Source organism: Catharus ustulatus, chromosome 1 (genome assembly GCF_009819885.2).
Source record: "Catharus ustulatus isolate bCatUst1 chromosome 1, bCatUst1.pri.v2, whole genome shotgun sequence".
NCBI classification, from domain to species: domain Eukaryota; kingdom Metazoa; phylum Chordata; class Aves; order Passeriformes; family Turdidae; genus Catharus; species Catharus ustulatus.
The window spans coordinates 50,435,994-50,450,392 of NC_046221.1; the positions used below are offsets into that span (position 1 = coordinate 50,435,994).

General features: G+C 38.7%; 1 protein-coding gene across 35 annotated transcripts in view; it reads right to left on the reverse strand.

Moving 5' to 3' along the window:
- The window catches only part of CLASP2 (cytoplasmic linker associated protein 2), a 184,312-nt gene that overhangs the window by 60,666 nt on the left and 109,247 nt on the right, over positions 1 to 14,399 (reverse strand). For 28 of the 35 annotated variants that reach the window (XM_033057648.2, XM_033057565.2, XM_033057731.2 and 25 more), the window contains 7 exons: positions 13,727 to 13,797; positions 12,181 to 12,240; positions 10,472 to 10,549; positions 9,737 to 9,904; positions 6,158 to 6,213; positions 3,972 to 4,142; positions 691 to 714 (listed from right to left, as the gene is read on the reverse strand). In XM_033057648.2, coding sequence (XP_032913539.1) covers positions 691 to 714; positions 3,972 to 4,142; positions 6,158 to 6,213; positions 9,737 to 9,904; positions 10,472 to 10,549; positions 12,181 to 12,240; positions 13,727 to 13,797 — 628 coding nt within the window. The remainder of the gene's footprint in view (positions 1 to 690; positions 715 to 3,971; positions 4,143 to 6,157; positions 6,214 to 9,736; positions 9,905 to 10,471; positions 10,550 to 12,180; positions 12,241 to 13,726; positions 13,798 to 14,399) is intronic. The other 7 variants (XM_033057754.2, XM_033057745.2, XM_033057675.2 and 4 more) reach the window with 1 other exon arrangement.

The following is a 14,399-nucleotide window of genomic DNA, read 5'->3' on the forward strand; positions in this document are numbered from 1 at the left end:
TGAGAAGCTTGATGTTCAACTGCTTAGCAGTCCCTTCATGTGTTTGTAACAGAGTGAATTAAGAAAAAGCAAGTGCTAAAACTTAGGTGGAATACTTGGTAAGCTATTTTAACAGGTAGGTCTTCTTCACAAATGATTCTTTAATAGAAATACATTGTACTGCAGAATTTACAGGCACATAAAATTATGTAGTAAGGCTAGATTTTGACAGAGGAAATTCTTTTGGTTTTTGCTTTTTTCATACTTATGTGGTAAAGCATCTTTTACTGTCCCACTGCTGTTCTGTGAAGTCAAAAAATTGACTTTACATGTAAAACTATGGAATAAATTGGAAGTAGATTGATTTAAAAAACATGTATTTAACTAGTTAAAATCACCACATAACAATTACCAAACTGCTCTGTAATTAACAGAACTTCTTTTAAAAAAGAGGGATGTCAGATTTCTGATAATGTTGATGACACAGACCAAACATTCACAAAATTCACAATCAATTGACACACTGACAGCAATAAAAAATTGACAGCAATAACACATATAAAAAGACATCTAGATTACACAGGGGTTAATAGAAACAGCATAGTAATTTGTTAATGAACAAACAAATATATTAAACATCAATACTTTTACATAAAAGACACTTTATTAGATACTTAATAGAATTAGAGGATAGACGAAATAATTTCTTACCATCCATCTTGTCAGAAGTATCCTCTTTGTTGAAAAAGCAGGCAAAGAAATACAGAAAACTTAGTGTGTTAGAATAAAGGTGTTCACAGCAGAGCCATAAAACATTAATTGAGGAAAATACATTAATATTAAATACAGCAGACATGTTTATCTAATTAATGCATGTATAAGCTACCTTAAGCAAAGTTGGTTTTGCTCAGTGAAAGATACAAAATTACAAAACAGGGTACAAGTACCCAGCACAGGGATACTGATTCTGTACTTCCCAGATTTGAGAAAATCCTTACAGTAAAACATTTACAAATGGTTTCATTCTTGGTGTAAACTGAAGTATCGGTACATATTTATATCATTACTGAACCACATATTTATACTTCTTACGAAATTTGCTTCTCAGCATGAAGCCCAACCTGGGGTAAGGGACAACAGGGAAAAAATAGCACAATTAAGACAGAGGAAAAATGAGAGAAAGCTTCATTCTGGTTTAAAAGCAGTAAATATTTACCAGTTCAGATGGAAGGTAGCACATAAATACTCTTACAGTAACAATCAAAATCAGAATATTTAGCACAAGACATATAATTACAGCTCAAGCCTCCTCAATAAGGACATTAATACTTAAGGATATCAGAGATAGTAAACATTTAAAATAGCTAGAGAATATCGTTCTGCTTCTAGAATAGTCTTTTAATATATCATAAATAAGCAAGAGTTCTTCTATTAATAATGAAAAGGGAAAAGATGGGTGAACACAATTATTATATGCTTATAAGCTTCTGGCCTTCTGAGGCTTTAAATTTGGTAGCTGTGTAAGCCAAAGGTGGACGTTTCTCTGCAAGCTAGGCTGAAAATAAATTCAATGTCATTTATTTTGGTACTGACTGCAACACCTAAAGGAAGTGGAAAGCATTACAGAAATAAAGTAACATTGCCTAGGCCTTTTTGGACCATGATCAGCATTAGCTTGATAGTTCTGTCATTTAACTTTCCATACTTGGGCTACTATAAATAAATCCCTTAAAATGAAGAGGAAATAACTTCACAAATTAGCCCATTTTCTGAAACATGGCACTTGTTTGGATTTGCACTCCATTCATTTTAAGGTTACCTTCTGAAAACCAGGAGTAAACAATAGTTTGAAGCTAATCCACAACAAACAACAATAACACTGTCTACATGGTATGCATCATTCAAATCACCTTACCACAGTCAAAAACCTGTTAGGAGATTGAGTCAAGATCAGTGAAGCAGTACTGCTTTTATGTGACTGCAAACAAACCTTGGTCTCCTTGACTACTACTGCCCTTTCACTGTCTGCACTAGGATTTGACTTCTACTGTACTTTGCCAGTACTAAATTATTTCGTCACTTCAAATGACCATCATACTGTTCTTCCCACATGACGCCATCTGCTACAAAGGTAAAGCTTTCCAGCAACTCAAATCCTTCAAACAAATAGGACCTGGACTTAGTGCTTATTATTTCTCTTCCCCATCCTCACTTGTCCAATCAATAAATTACTAAGAGAATAAGCTATTTCTGCTATTTTCCTGCATAAATCCACCAGTGTCTACTTCACAGGAAACCTCTGTGCCCTTCTCAACCCTTGCTTATAAAATTCTTGGCATGAATCAGATATTGCTCAAAATGCTCTAAAAGCAAACCAATACTCCAATCGACAGCTAATTTTCTGTAAAAGTCTTAAGATACTATAGTCCATTTGAGAAGCATGAAAAGATATTAACCGAGTAGGATCTATCTCTTTGTTATCCATCTGACTTTTCCCTCTGTCACTATGCTCTGCGCCACCTTTACTTCTCTGAATGCTAACTTTGAGGTTCAAAATGTTTTACTGCACGTCAAAACAACCAGACAATACTTCCAACTTAGAAAACAATCATCCCAATCCCAGGCTTTTAGGCATTAAGTTAGGAAGAACTGAAAGTTCCAGAATTATAGAATGATTTAAGTTGAAAGGGACCTTAAAGATCATCAAGTTCCAACCCTCTTACTGTGGGCAGGAACACCTTCCACTGGAGTGGTGTGCTCCAAGCTTGCTCCAGCCTGGCACTGAACACAGGGATGGGGCATACACAATTTCCCTGGGGAACCACCAGTGTATCCCCCCACAAAGCAGCCCCACAGGGGTGTCCACCTGGAAGCCAGCAGGTTCTGCTGCCTCCTCTATGGTCACCAGAGGGAGCTCACATCCAAAACTGCTATTCCAAGTGTTCCTTTGAAGTTGATATTGCTCAATTTTAAATTAACACTAAAATCAATGCTGCTCACAGCATTTCAAGCAGGCCCTGATGACAAAAAGAGTCAGTTAATTTTAGATAGCTTTTAAGTTTTGATTATAAAAAGTACAACCAAAACCTTCACAAACCACAGCCTACATGTATACTAACATCTACCCAAACACAATGGAAATCAGAAGAACTATATAGTTTCTTTGTCTCTTGTGATCATCTGTGGCCATACTAAAATTAGAAAATGTCTCTCCTTAGTGATCTAGCTAGCACAGAAGCTGAGAAGAAAAAAACAGTTTTGTGAACACTGAACCTCTCTTCCCTCACTGTAATCCCTACAGCACAGATAAGCTAAACATTTAGAATAAGAACAGTTCAGAGGCCTTTACCACTGATACTTAGTGGATGTTCCAGCACCTACACCACCACCACCACTATCATATACATTTCTGCACTCTTACCACTTGTAGCACTTCCTATGTCTAACAGCAAATATCAATGGAGACTGTCAGCTAGGTAAAGCATACACATAGTTCTATCAATGCCCTTAGGAAGAAATTATTAACTCAATGTAGTAAGTTATTGTGTAAAACACTTCACTGTTCCGTGAAGAAGCCACCTCTAACTGTCAGGGTGTCTCTTTACTCTTGTAAAAAACCTGAAGAGCTGAGAAAAATGGAAAATCAAGAGCTCTCACACTCATTTCTCTGTTACTTTTACAAACAAAGAAAGCCATGATCACCACAAGCTGTTTAGTGAAGGTACCACTCCTTCCAACACTTAATATTAATTCTAGATTAAGACATTCAAAGAGCATAGTATGGACATACACTTTGCATTGGCATTCTTCCAGCACAAGAAAAATACAGCATCTATGAAAGTTTGCAACTTACTTCAGAACACATGCACTTTTGCGACACTCCAGTGGTACTAACAAGGACTGCTTTTCAAATAAAGGAGCATGGCACTGTAACTTTTTGATAAAGAAAATCACAAGAACCTCCCAGAGCAATGCAGAGGTGTTTCCCTTACCTAGGGAGGCATAGGACCCCGGGGGCAGCCCAGTTGCTGACAGGCGCCCAGCTCCAGCTGTCTGTCCAGCAGCATGGCGGGCCTTTGCACCTGTGGCAGCGTTCACATCGATGTCACTGCGAGACCTCTGCAGGGTACCCAGGTTTGGGATGCCCTTGGTGCTGCCTGACACTACCAGAAAAGGGGGAAAAAAATAGAAAGGAGTTGATATTGAATGAAATATATTTAAAAGGTTAACATGTTCTAATGCCACAGCATACTTGAAAGAAAGCACAAAATCTATGTAAAAAAGCTTAAATTACAGTAATTTCACGAATACAAGCCGCACCATTTTGACTAAAATTTTGCTCCCACACCGGAAATGCGGCTTATACTCAGGAGCGGCTAATATGTGAATAATTTTCTGACATTTACAACCTCAGAAGTGCCAGCCAAGGTGCCGAGCCGAGCATCTGCCAGTAAAAGCCAGCATTTTGCAATTGTTACAAATTGCTACTCTGTTGCGTTGCAGGTGGAGCCTGGCTCCCTGCAGGCAGCACAGGGGGCGGGGAGAGAGGCGGGAGAGCTCCCTCCTTCCCTCCTCTGCCGCAGCCCAGGGGAGAGATGGGGGGGCCCCGCGCTGCTACCGCCGCGGCCCGGGGGGAAGGCGGGGGCCCCGTGCCGCCATTGCTGCGGCTCGAGGAGGCAGCGGGGGTCCCGTGCCACCATTGCCGCGGCTCGGGGAGGAGGCAGGGGGCCCGTGCCGCCATCGCCATGGCTCGGGGGTAAGGCGGGGGCCCCGTGCCGCCATCGCCGCGGCTCAGGGAGGAGGTGGGGGTGCTCCGTCCCTGCCTGCCACCACGGGGCAGTGTCGGGCCAGGGCGAGCGAGCCCAGAGTCGGCGGCTGCCCCGAGTGGCCCCGCCGAGCAGCAGCGCCAGGGCTGGGCCACCGGCCCCGTCAGCAGCCCCAAGCGGGCTGAGCCTTCACAATCCGAGCTGAGCCAGTAAACCCCGCCATGCCGCGATTCTGTTACTATTTGGCAACTTTGTTGCACGCGGGTCCTCGCTGCGAACGACAGAGCAGCTTATACTCAGGTGCGGCTAATTTATGGACAAAGAACAAAATGTTTGCCACCACCCGGTGATGCGGCTTATAGTCCGAGTGGCTTGTATTTGTGAAATTACTGTAGTATTAGACCAAGAATTACTGAGATTAAAAAGCAAACTAGATCTGGTCTTGCCATGAACTGCATATAAAGGACAGTTTGTTTTATAGTAGTATTTATCTTCATTCAGCATGAATTTGTAACATTACTCAATGCAAACTGTCTGTTCCCACCCTAGCACAAATGATGTAATTCTGAACCTTTGTGTGATTTATTACATTATTGAATGATTCACAAATGTAAGAAAATTCACATTCTTCCTTGAGATACTGAGGGAAGAAAATATTCCCACACTTCAACTAAGGTAAACCCACAGATGGGGGAACTGAATGTATACTCTGAAATGCTTTAGGGTCTAATCTTTGGTATTTTCGTATTCACTTCCTATTACTTACAGAATTTTAACTATTCACTCAATTTTAACCATTGTTTTAGGTCTTCTAAACTTGTCTCCCTTATCAGTTTCAATATCCACTCTTAATTGCAATCCATTTGTAAAAAGCAGCTCAATGATTTACTCTCAAAGTGTTACTAAGACATTATGCGAAAATACATTGAAGTTATTAAATTTCAAAAACTAAACACATAATTAAACTCTTTGAATTACAAATATGTAGTTTAGCTGATGGTCTTTATTTATTTATTTAGAAAGAGCAATAGCTACATGAGAACAGATGAAAGAGAAAGTGAGTCTTTAATTTACAAATGAATAGACCAAATAATAATGAATAATCATGAATAAACCAAAGAATAATGTTTTGTTTCTTTGAGAGTGACTGTTCCATGACAAAACTCCAGGACAGATGATCAGTTAATACTGAAATATGTCTTACACTTGAAACAACCGAAACTACATAAAACGTGAAGCGAGTGTGAGGCAATCTTAGCTCCAGGTATAGTTTGTAGTGACACATGCCATTATTTATCTTGGAAAGAGGGTAAATGTTGATCGAGTCAAATTTCAAACTGGATTTACAACTTTTAATTCAAAGAATCTGAAGAACAATAACTATGCACTGCACTACATTACAAGCACCTTACCTCTGCCTGCAAGACTTGTTGGGCCGGCTGCAGACCATTTAGATGATAGAGGACGACTGAAAAAAAAGTTTAAAAATTCAGTAAGTCTAATGTATCAGCCAAAAATAAGAGAGAAAAAACAAAATTTCTGTTCTTTTCTCCCCTTCAACCTTCTCAGCACATTTTATAGAAAAATACTTTAAATAGAGAATGATGATAAAACCAGAATTATCTTATCCTTTATATTTTATAAAATGAGATCTTTATCACAAAGCACTAACCCTTCAGCTACCAACCGGCACACTTTGCTAGCAAAGTTCAGACATTCCAGACTTAGTCACAGAAACATTTAAGGTAGTCAGTATGAGGTTTTAACCACAGGGTTGATCTCATCAGCTGTCAAATAAGAACAGTGAGAGCTACCCATAAAGATTTATTTGTGAAAGACATTAAGTGAAGTAGTGTCTGCAGTAACAAGAAAAAGAGGTGTCCAACTCATAAGCCTCCTCCAGTCCTAGCTGTCTCAAGAATTAGGTTATATATTAAAAAAGGAAATGTTGATGCTTCCACCTCTATTTCCCCTGTTGGAATGTAGAGGTTCCCACAAACTTATAAAAAGATAAAAAGGCCATGTCTTTTCCTTTTTGTTTTGTCTTAATTTCCTTCTCACTGCAAGAATGAGTACAGTAATTTCAGGATTATAAACCACACTTCCGGGTGTCACCAACTTTTCGTTCTTTGTCCATATATAAGCCGCACCTGATTATAAGTCACACGTCCGGGTGCCAGCAACTGTTTTGGGTTACAATACAGAGTGTGATAAAAGGTATCTATTCTACCATCATCTCTTGAGGGTGGGGGCAGTGATCCTTATCTCTGTGGGAGATATTTTGCTAATGGGCCATCCATTGAAACCAGGCGGGGCAAGTTCTTTATCTTTTCACAACCCATCCTTGCTCCAGCGAGTCATTTTCTGCTAATGGCCCATTGAGTCCCACTGTCTGTAATAAAATTACTTCATCCCACTGGAAGTTGCTCCAGCCAGGGGGGAAGAGCCCAACATTTCTTACCAAGATAAAAACAGAGGTTTTGGGACACTAAGGTAGCCCCTTTCTCCACTGGAATCCAGAGGAAAACGGGATTTCTCCACATCACCATTGGACCTCCGGAGGGAAACTGCACCTTCTACAGGAGCACTGCTTCAACTGAATTACATCTGTCACTCCAAGAGGACTGCAACCACCATTTAATCAGACTGCTACCAACACCCTGCCTGATGGGGTGTCAGGTTGTACTCTGACTTTGTCAGGGTTTGGAGTTTGTTTCTTTGTAGTAATGTATTTCTTTTTTAATTTCCCTAGAAAAGAACTGTTATTCCTAATTCCCATATATTTGCCTGAAAGCCCCTTGATTTCAAAATTATAATAATTTGGAGGGGGGGGGGTTTACATTCTCCATTTGGAAGAGAAGCTCCTGCCTCTCTCAGCAGACACCTGTCCTCCAAACGAAAACAACAACGTTTTGTTCTTTGTCCATATATAAGCTGCACCTGATTATAAGCCACACTTCCAGGTTCGAACCACAATTTTAGTCAAAATGGTGTGGCTTATAATTGTGAAATTACTGTAGTTACTGAAGCACTATCTTTCAGTCTCATCAAGTTTAATTGTGAGGCCATCCTTTGGCAGCTGGAGAGACCAGAGAAAAGAAATAGACTGGTAGAAGAAAATGAATAGCATATTCATTGACTGAATATCTGACAGGGAAAGTTTGTATTTGATGAAATAGCTGAGTATTTGATCAATAGTCAAATTACAAGCCGACTCAGTGTCTCAGCTTTAGTAAAGTAATTCCTCTAATTTTAAACCTAAAAGCAGGAGAGAAAAGAGATGCCTCATACTGTGTATTTACCCCAGTTATTAGCTCAGGTGCTCAGCAGTACTGTAGAAGTCGACACTATTACCTAAATCCTCATGAGTTTGCAGCTTATTCTGAATAAACTTGCTTTTCTGATATGAGTAACTAGTGTTTTGAAGGTACATTGCCTCAGCTAAGGTGAGGAGGCTGAGGCAGAGCTCCTGGGTGCATCTTGACCTTACAACTCGCTCCAAACAGAAGTCCCAGACAACTGCCACAATGTATTGCGATTGACATTTTAAATAAGAAGTTTCACCCAGGTAGGCAGAAGTCACCATACTTCTCTCTCATTCCTCCATCTTCTCTAAAACAATTTTGAATTAATGATCTGTATGAGATGTAAGTTCAGAAGGTCAAAAATCAGAGATGATCAGACTTTGAATAAAATCATACCCATATTTCCTAATTTAGCCTATACAGGGGGAATTCAGCATCTATACTAAAAGCCAGAAATAAAATTTTGGGTAATAGAGTAAAAATATCCATCTGAATGCAAAGTTAGTAATAAATCAATTAAATTCCATTAATTTCCAATATCATCACCTCTTCTGTTCATTTCATAATTTACCCTTCACTTTCTGTACTGTAGCACATACACATCTTGCAACACGGGAAAAAACATTTCAAGATTTAGGAGTATTTTAAGATTCTAATTTCCCTGCAATTTAGTTTTTTAACAGTATATTACTAGTAACTCATTAACAGAACTTTTGTTTTCAGATGGGGAACACAGATTAATTTTTTAAAAAAGTATTTAATCTTTGAATAAACATTTGTGGAAAAATAAGTACTGGCGATTGCTTGCATCACAGACAATTATTTTTTAAAACATTTTTTAGAATTACAAGTACCACAGGAAAGATAAGGTAAACCTCTGGTATTTCAGGCATTAGCCAAAAAAAAGAAAAACCCCAAAAAAGCGACTTCCAATATGTGAGAAGCAGTCTTTGCTTTCAATTTGAAAGTGAGCAGACATGCTCTCTGGTTTTGGTAATGAAGATTTGAAATATTAAAAGGTTGAAATATTTTGAGGAAGCTTTCTAGGATTTAAAGGTAAAAATCACCACATACTACTACTTCACATATCTGCTAAAAAGCCAGTAGATTTCTTTTGCTATTTGTACCGAAGAAAACTTTAATTTATTCAGCTTAAGACTGTCTATGCATTTTAATACATCACTGATTGCAGCACAGACCCACCCAGTATTAACTCGTAGAGTTGCAAAATACTGTTAATACATATTCACTACGGTGAAGAGAGGGGGGAAAAAAAAAACCCAAACCAATCTCCAATGAATCTCATTGTTGATGTTCCTTTTTCAGGCTTGCCAGTGAAAAGAGACAAAAAAAGAATAACATCATTATAGCTTTTCTAGACCTATTCAGTGCATCAGAATGCTGGACACCAATATGAACCTTAGAGATATTTTTGGGTTTAAAGCACTGTCAAGGAATTAATGCATGAATACAGCATGCCAAAATCCAGTAAAGACTGCCTGTACTTTTCACCTTGCTGGGGTAACACTGTAGTATAACAAAACATCATAGAAGAAATTTTTATTAATAAAATTAGATGTCACAAAATAAAATGGTAGCTTTTCTGTATTAAACAGGAATCTGGATAATTTGCTTTTGAGAAACTGCATTTGTTTCTTAGCTCACAAGCAGTAAAGTGACCCTTACTTGAGGCTTTCCTGTGAGCTAGAGGATGACCTGTCTGACTGAGGGAGAGATGCTATACTGCCAGAATTCTTCAAGTAGGTCTGAAGGCTTCTTTGATAAGGTGGCTCCAGAGAATTGTACAGAGTCTCAGCTTCATTAGGAAAGTGATTTCTAAGACCCAGATACGCCCTGCAAGAAAGAATAACCACACGTAAATGCTCAGTATTTTCTTTAAAGGGTGGAGTCAGGAAGTAAAGATTACAGAATGAACCATGGATGAGAGTGAAAGGAACTGAGAGTATGTAAAGCACACAACAATTCTCATCAAGTTGTAAAAAAAAACAGCTACATTGACTGAATTAATCTTTTCAAAATAAATATATCCTCTGAATGTCTCACATTCACTTACCAGTTGCGCGGGGAAGCAAAAGGAATCGTTTCCTGGCCTTCTCACTAATCAAAGCGCTGCAGTTGTTTGAAGACTTAATTAAGGGCAGGAGAATGACCATGCAGCAATATCAACTCACTGTTCTTTCAGTGGACCCATCAAATGCTGCACAACTGAATTGACTGACTCAGCTTTGAGAATGTCTTTTGCAAAACAAACTAGGTAGCAATTCAGGACAGAAATGTCAGTTTTCAAACAAACTTGCGTCCTCCTTTTCAGCCATAGATAGCATCTCACCTTGAATTAGAGCCTTCTATCACTCATGTAAGCACATGCAATTTTTTAGACCAAAATTAATCAAAACTCACTTTCTTGCCTCCACTCTTGCTTCTGCATCAGCATCATGAATGCCCTTCTTGATTGTTTCAACCAAAACAGCTGCATGCCTAGAAGAAAGACATTCTTCATGCTATTCTGCTACTTCAAATTCTAAGCAGAACTTAGACTTCACACTTAAATTAACATTTCACCAAGTAAAAACAGCCGCAATGCTTTTTTTTTTCCAAAACAGGCAGTAAACAAACACTTAAGCACACCAGTGACATAACTGTACCTTCTGTAAAGGTTTAGGTCAGCTTATTCCTTAAATCTAAAAGGATTTTAATCTACTTTTCTGACATATGTCCACATACCACACTTAAAAAGTTGTATTTTTAAAAATATATTTTTTAAGACATCTGCCCTCTTGAAATGGAAAAATTATTTCCATTGTTATATTAATAGTAAGAAATGGGGAAAAATTAAGAATACGTTTTCTTTCAGCTCTGAAAGCTTTTGGCATACAAGCTCTAAATATAAATACAAGTTCAACAAACAGCAAAGTACCCATCAGAACACAAACTTAAGAATATAAGCAAGTTTTAACTTGAGGTAAGTTTTGGGTCGGAAGTTTGTTATTTGGGAGGTGGGGGAGAGGTGGTGGGTTTTGTGGGTGTTTTTTAGACACTTCGGCATAAATGAAGTGATTTCCCCATCACTCCCTTTCTCAGGACCACCCTGGGGGACAGAAATGTGACTGTGGAGCTGGATGAATTCTTCATAGCCTTTTCTGGATGTCCTTTAGTCTCTTTGCTCTTACCGTGTGTTTATAGTGACGATCCTGCAAAACTCATGCATGTACAGTAATTTCACGATTACAAACCGCACTGATTATAAGCCGCATCTCCAGGTGTCAGCAACATTTCGTTCTTTGTCCATACATAAGCCGCACTTGATTATAAGCCGCTCTGCTGTTCGCAGCGAGCACCCGTGTACAACAAAGTTGCCAAGTAGTAACAGAATTGCGTGATCTCGGGGTTTACTGGCTCGGCTTGGGCCATGCAGGCTCGGCCCTCTCGGGGCTGCCCTGTGGTGGCAGGCGGGGATGGAGCCCGCCGGCACCCGCAGTGGCAGGCGGGGACAGAGTCTGCCTCCACCAGCGGTGCAACAGAGTAACCAATTTGTAACAATCGCACAATCCCGGGTTTTACTGGTAGGTGCTCGGCTTGGCACCCTGGTTGGAACTTCCGGAGTTGGAAATTTCCAAACTTTTTTCATATATTAGCCACTCCTGAGTGTAAGCCGCATTTCCGGAGTGGGAGCAAAATTTTAGTCAAAGTGGTGCGGCTTATAATTGTGAAATTACTGTACTGTTTTTCCATCTACCTGGAAAAGTTACAGTGTGCCCTTACTCATTACCACAAAAAATTTCGCCACGTAAGCCCACCTGCCCTCTTTCATAGCAAACACACAATTTCCTCCTTCCAGGAGAAAAGACAGATGCTTACATGTGTATGCATTGCTCACACGCAGGATAGGAGAGGCAGAGGGCAAGATGAGGCCACAGGAAGGCAAGGCTGGACCAGAGCTCTCCTTGAATGAGCCTGAAATGAGCTGCGTGACCTACTGTGCTAAAAAGACTGCCTATGCCAGAAAAGCTGGCCAACACTGAACAATCCAATTAGGATTCAACAACAATATTTCTATCTTAAATTACATTTGTAGTTTATTTTAGGGTAAAAAGTATACTGGCCCATACCTTTCCAGTGAATGTGTTTGCCACTCTTGTAATAACAGGTCTAAAAATTCAAAGGAGCGCCTAAAAATACAGAAGTCATTATTAAATACTAATTTCTCGAACATGCTTGTGGAATAACCACTAACTTTACTCTTTCCCCTGAGGAAAATAAATGAAATAAAAGCACATTTATCTGTCAAATAAGGTTACCTTATTGGAAAGTTAAAATATTCTGTATATTAAGCAAACATGCAGGTCAACTAATCTTAAACTACAAAATAATAGATGTGGTTCAATTAACAATGCGCTGTTCAAGTCATGTTACTACACATACCCAATGTTAACTTTATCAGTCACAAAATAACAGACATAAAGTAATGAAACTGAAAAAATTTTACAGAGTACAAATTCCTAATATAAAAAAAAATATTAAAGACACAATAGCATATTCCTATGGCAGTATACTTCTGTCCTAAACACTATTTCCATCCATCTGTCACGACTGAGTATTAGCGTAAAGGAAAACATGAGACCATTAGCAGAGGGTTCTGCATATAGAAAGCACTATGAAAGATTTTCTGGCACTATATTAATGAAGATACATAACTGTATTCATTATTAATTTGAGAATCTTGATAATTTAGCAGACCACCATTAGCAAAAGGCAATATTTTAAACTACGTCTGAAGCTAGATCCTGACGAAAAATCAAACTGACACAGATTAGGGAGATGTAGATAACAATTTTCAAACACGTAGTGAACTTGACAGTCTGAAACTATCACTTTTTCTGGTTATTCAGCATTTTGGACCTGTTCTGGAGGGATAAATTTAGTTTTGATTCTGTCCACATCCTCTGGACACCAACAAGCCATGGCAAGAAACCCTGAAATACTTTTTGCTATTACAGCTAATCTAGTGTTTTGGTGTCTTTACAAAAGAATGAAAGCAGTATGGAGACAATGCCTTTCCTGATACTAACTGGATTGTGAACTGCAGAACCAAAGCCACTTACAGTTCCTCGGTAAAGCCACAGCATGTGGAGGCACTGAAGCCCTGTGAATTGTTTTGCAGTCAAACCAGAAGCTGTGGCAGGTTAGTACAATCTGGGTTGAGGTAATACTTGCTTTGGATGCAAAAGCATCTTAGACTCAAAGAAAGTAATTCAGATGCTCAAGTGTTTCCTATGTACACACAGTGGCATCACTTTCAGGACTAGAGTTGGTCCAGAAACAGCATTAACTGCTTTTGTGTGATTCAGTGCAGAAAACAACACTGTCAAAAACCAATTTTCTCAAGAGCCAATTCAAGTGTTCAAGCATCATGTTCTTGAGAAAGCAACATGCTGGAGATGTAGTTGAGCTGTTGAACACAATGCTCCATGTCCTAACATAGCTGCCATTGTACCAAAGCTGAAGTTAATGTTTGTAGTTTGCAGTTTACCAGGTAACAGTTTTGTGTGTTCAGAGTTTATGGCCACAAATCTTTTAATGTCTTAATTTTCAACATATGATAATTATATTTTAAAAAACAACAGCTTTAATAATTTTCATTTATAATGTACTCACCTTCTAACTGCAACTGATTTTGAAGTACAGTTGCTTGTTATTAAAGGTATGAGTCGTGGCACATGAGTATGCTGACAAAAAAAGGACAAAGCAGTTAATGAGAAAAGCATTCCTGTACTAATTAATTCAAAGAGAATTAACAACCTTATAAAAACCGCAATAATTTAAAATGCTTACCAAAACAAAATCATAGAATACTATTAAATGAAAGACCACTGCAGCATGCCAATTGATTAAAGCTATTTTCTTCCAAAAGGTCAAGCAAAAACCACTTCCAGTGCCATCAACAACCACATCATGATATGCAATACCTTGCTGTCAAAAGTAATACAAGAAGTTCAAATGTAGCTGTATCCTCAAAGGAGTTGAAAACTGATGTTATTTTAGTTTTGCCACAGGAAAAAAAGCCATAGACATTGCTGCCTTGAAAGTCAGGGTTTTAGAGCAAAAAGTGAATCAATAAATATGAAAATATGGGCATTCTTACAATGATCAGTATGATTAATGCCACAAGGATCAAATTTCCTTAAATGCAAAGTATGTCAACAAAGTCATAAAAGCACTGACATATAAGCAAGCTTATACATATATGGAAATACCTGATGGGAGAAGAAAACTATTAAACTACATTAAATCCAAATGCATTACAGAATTCAGAATTAAAGCTGCCTTA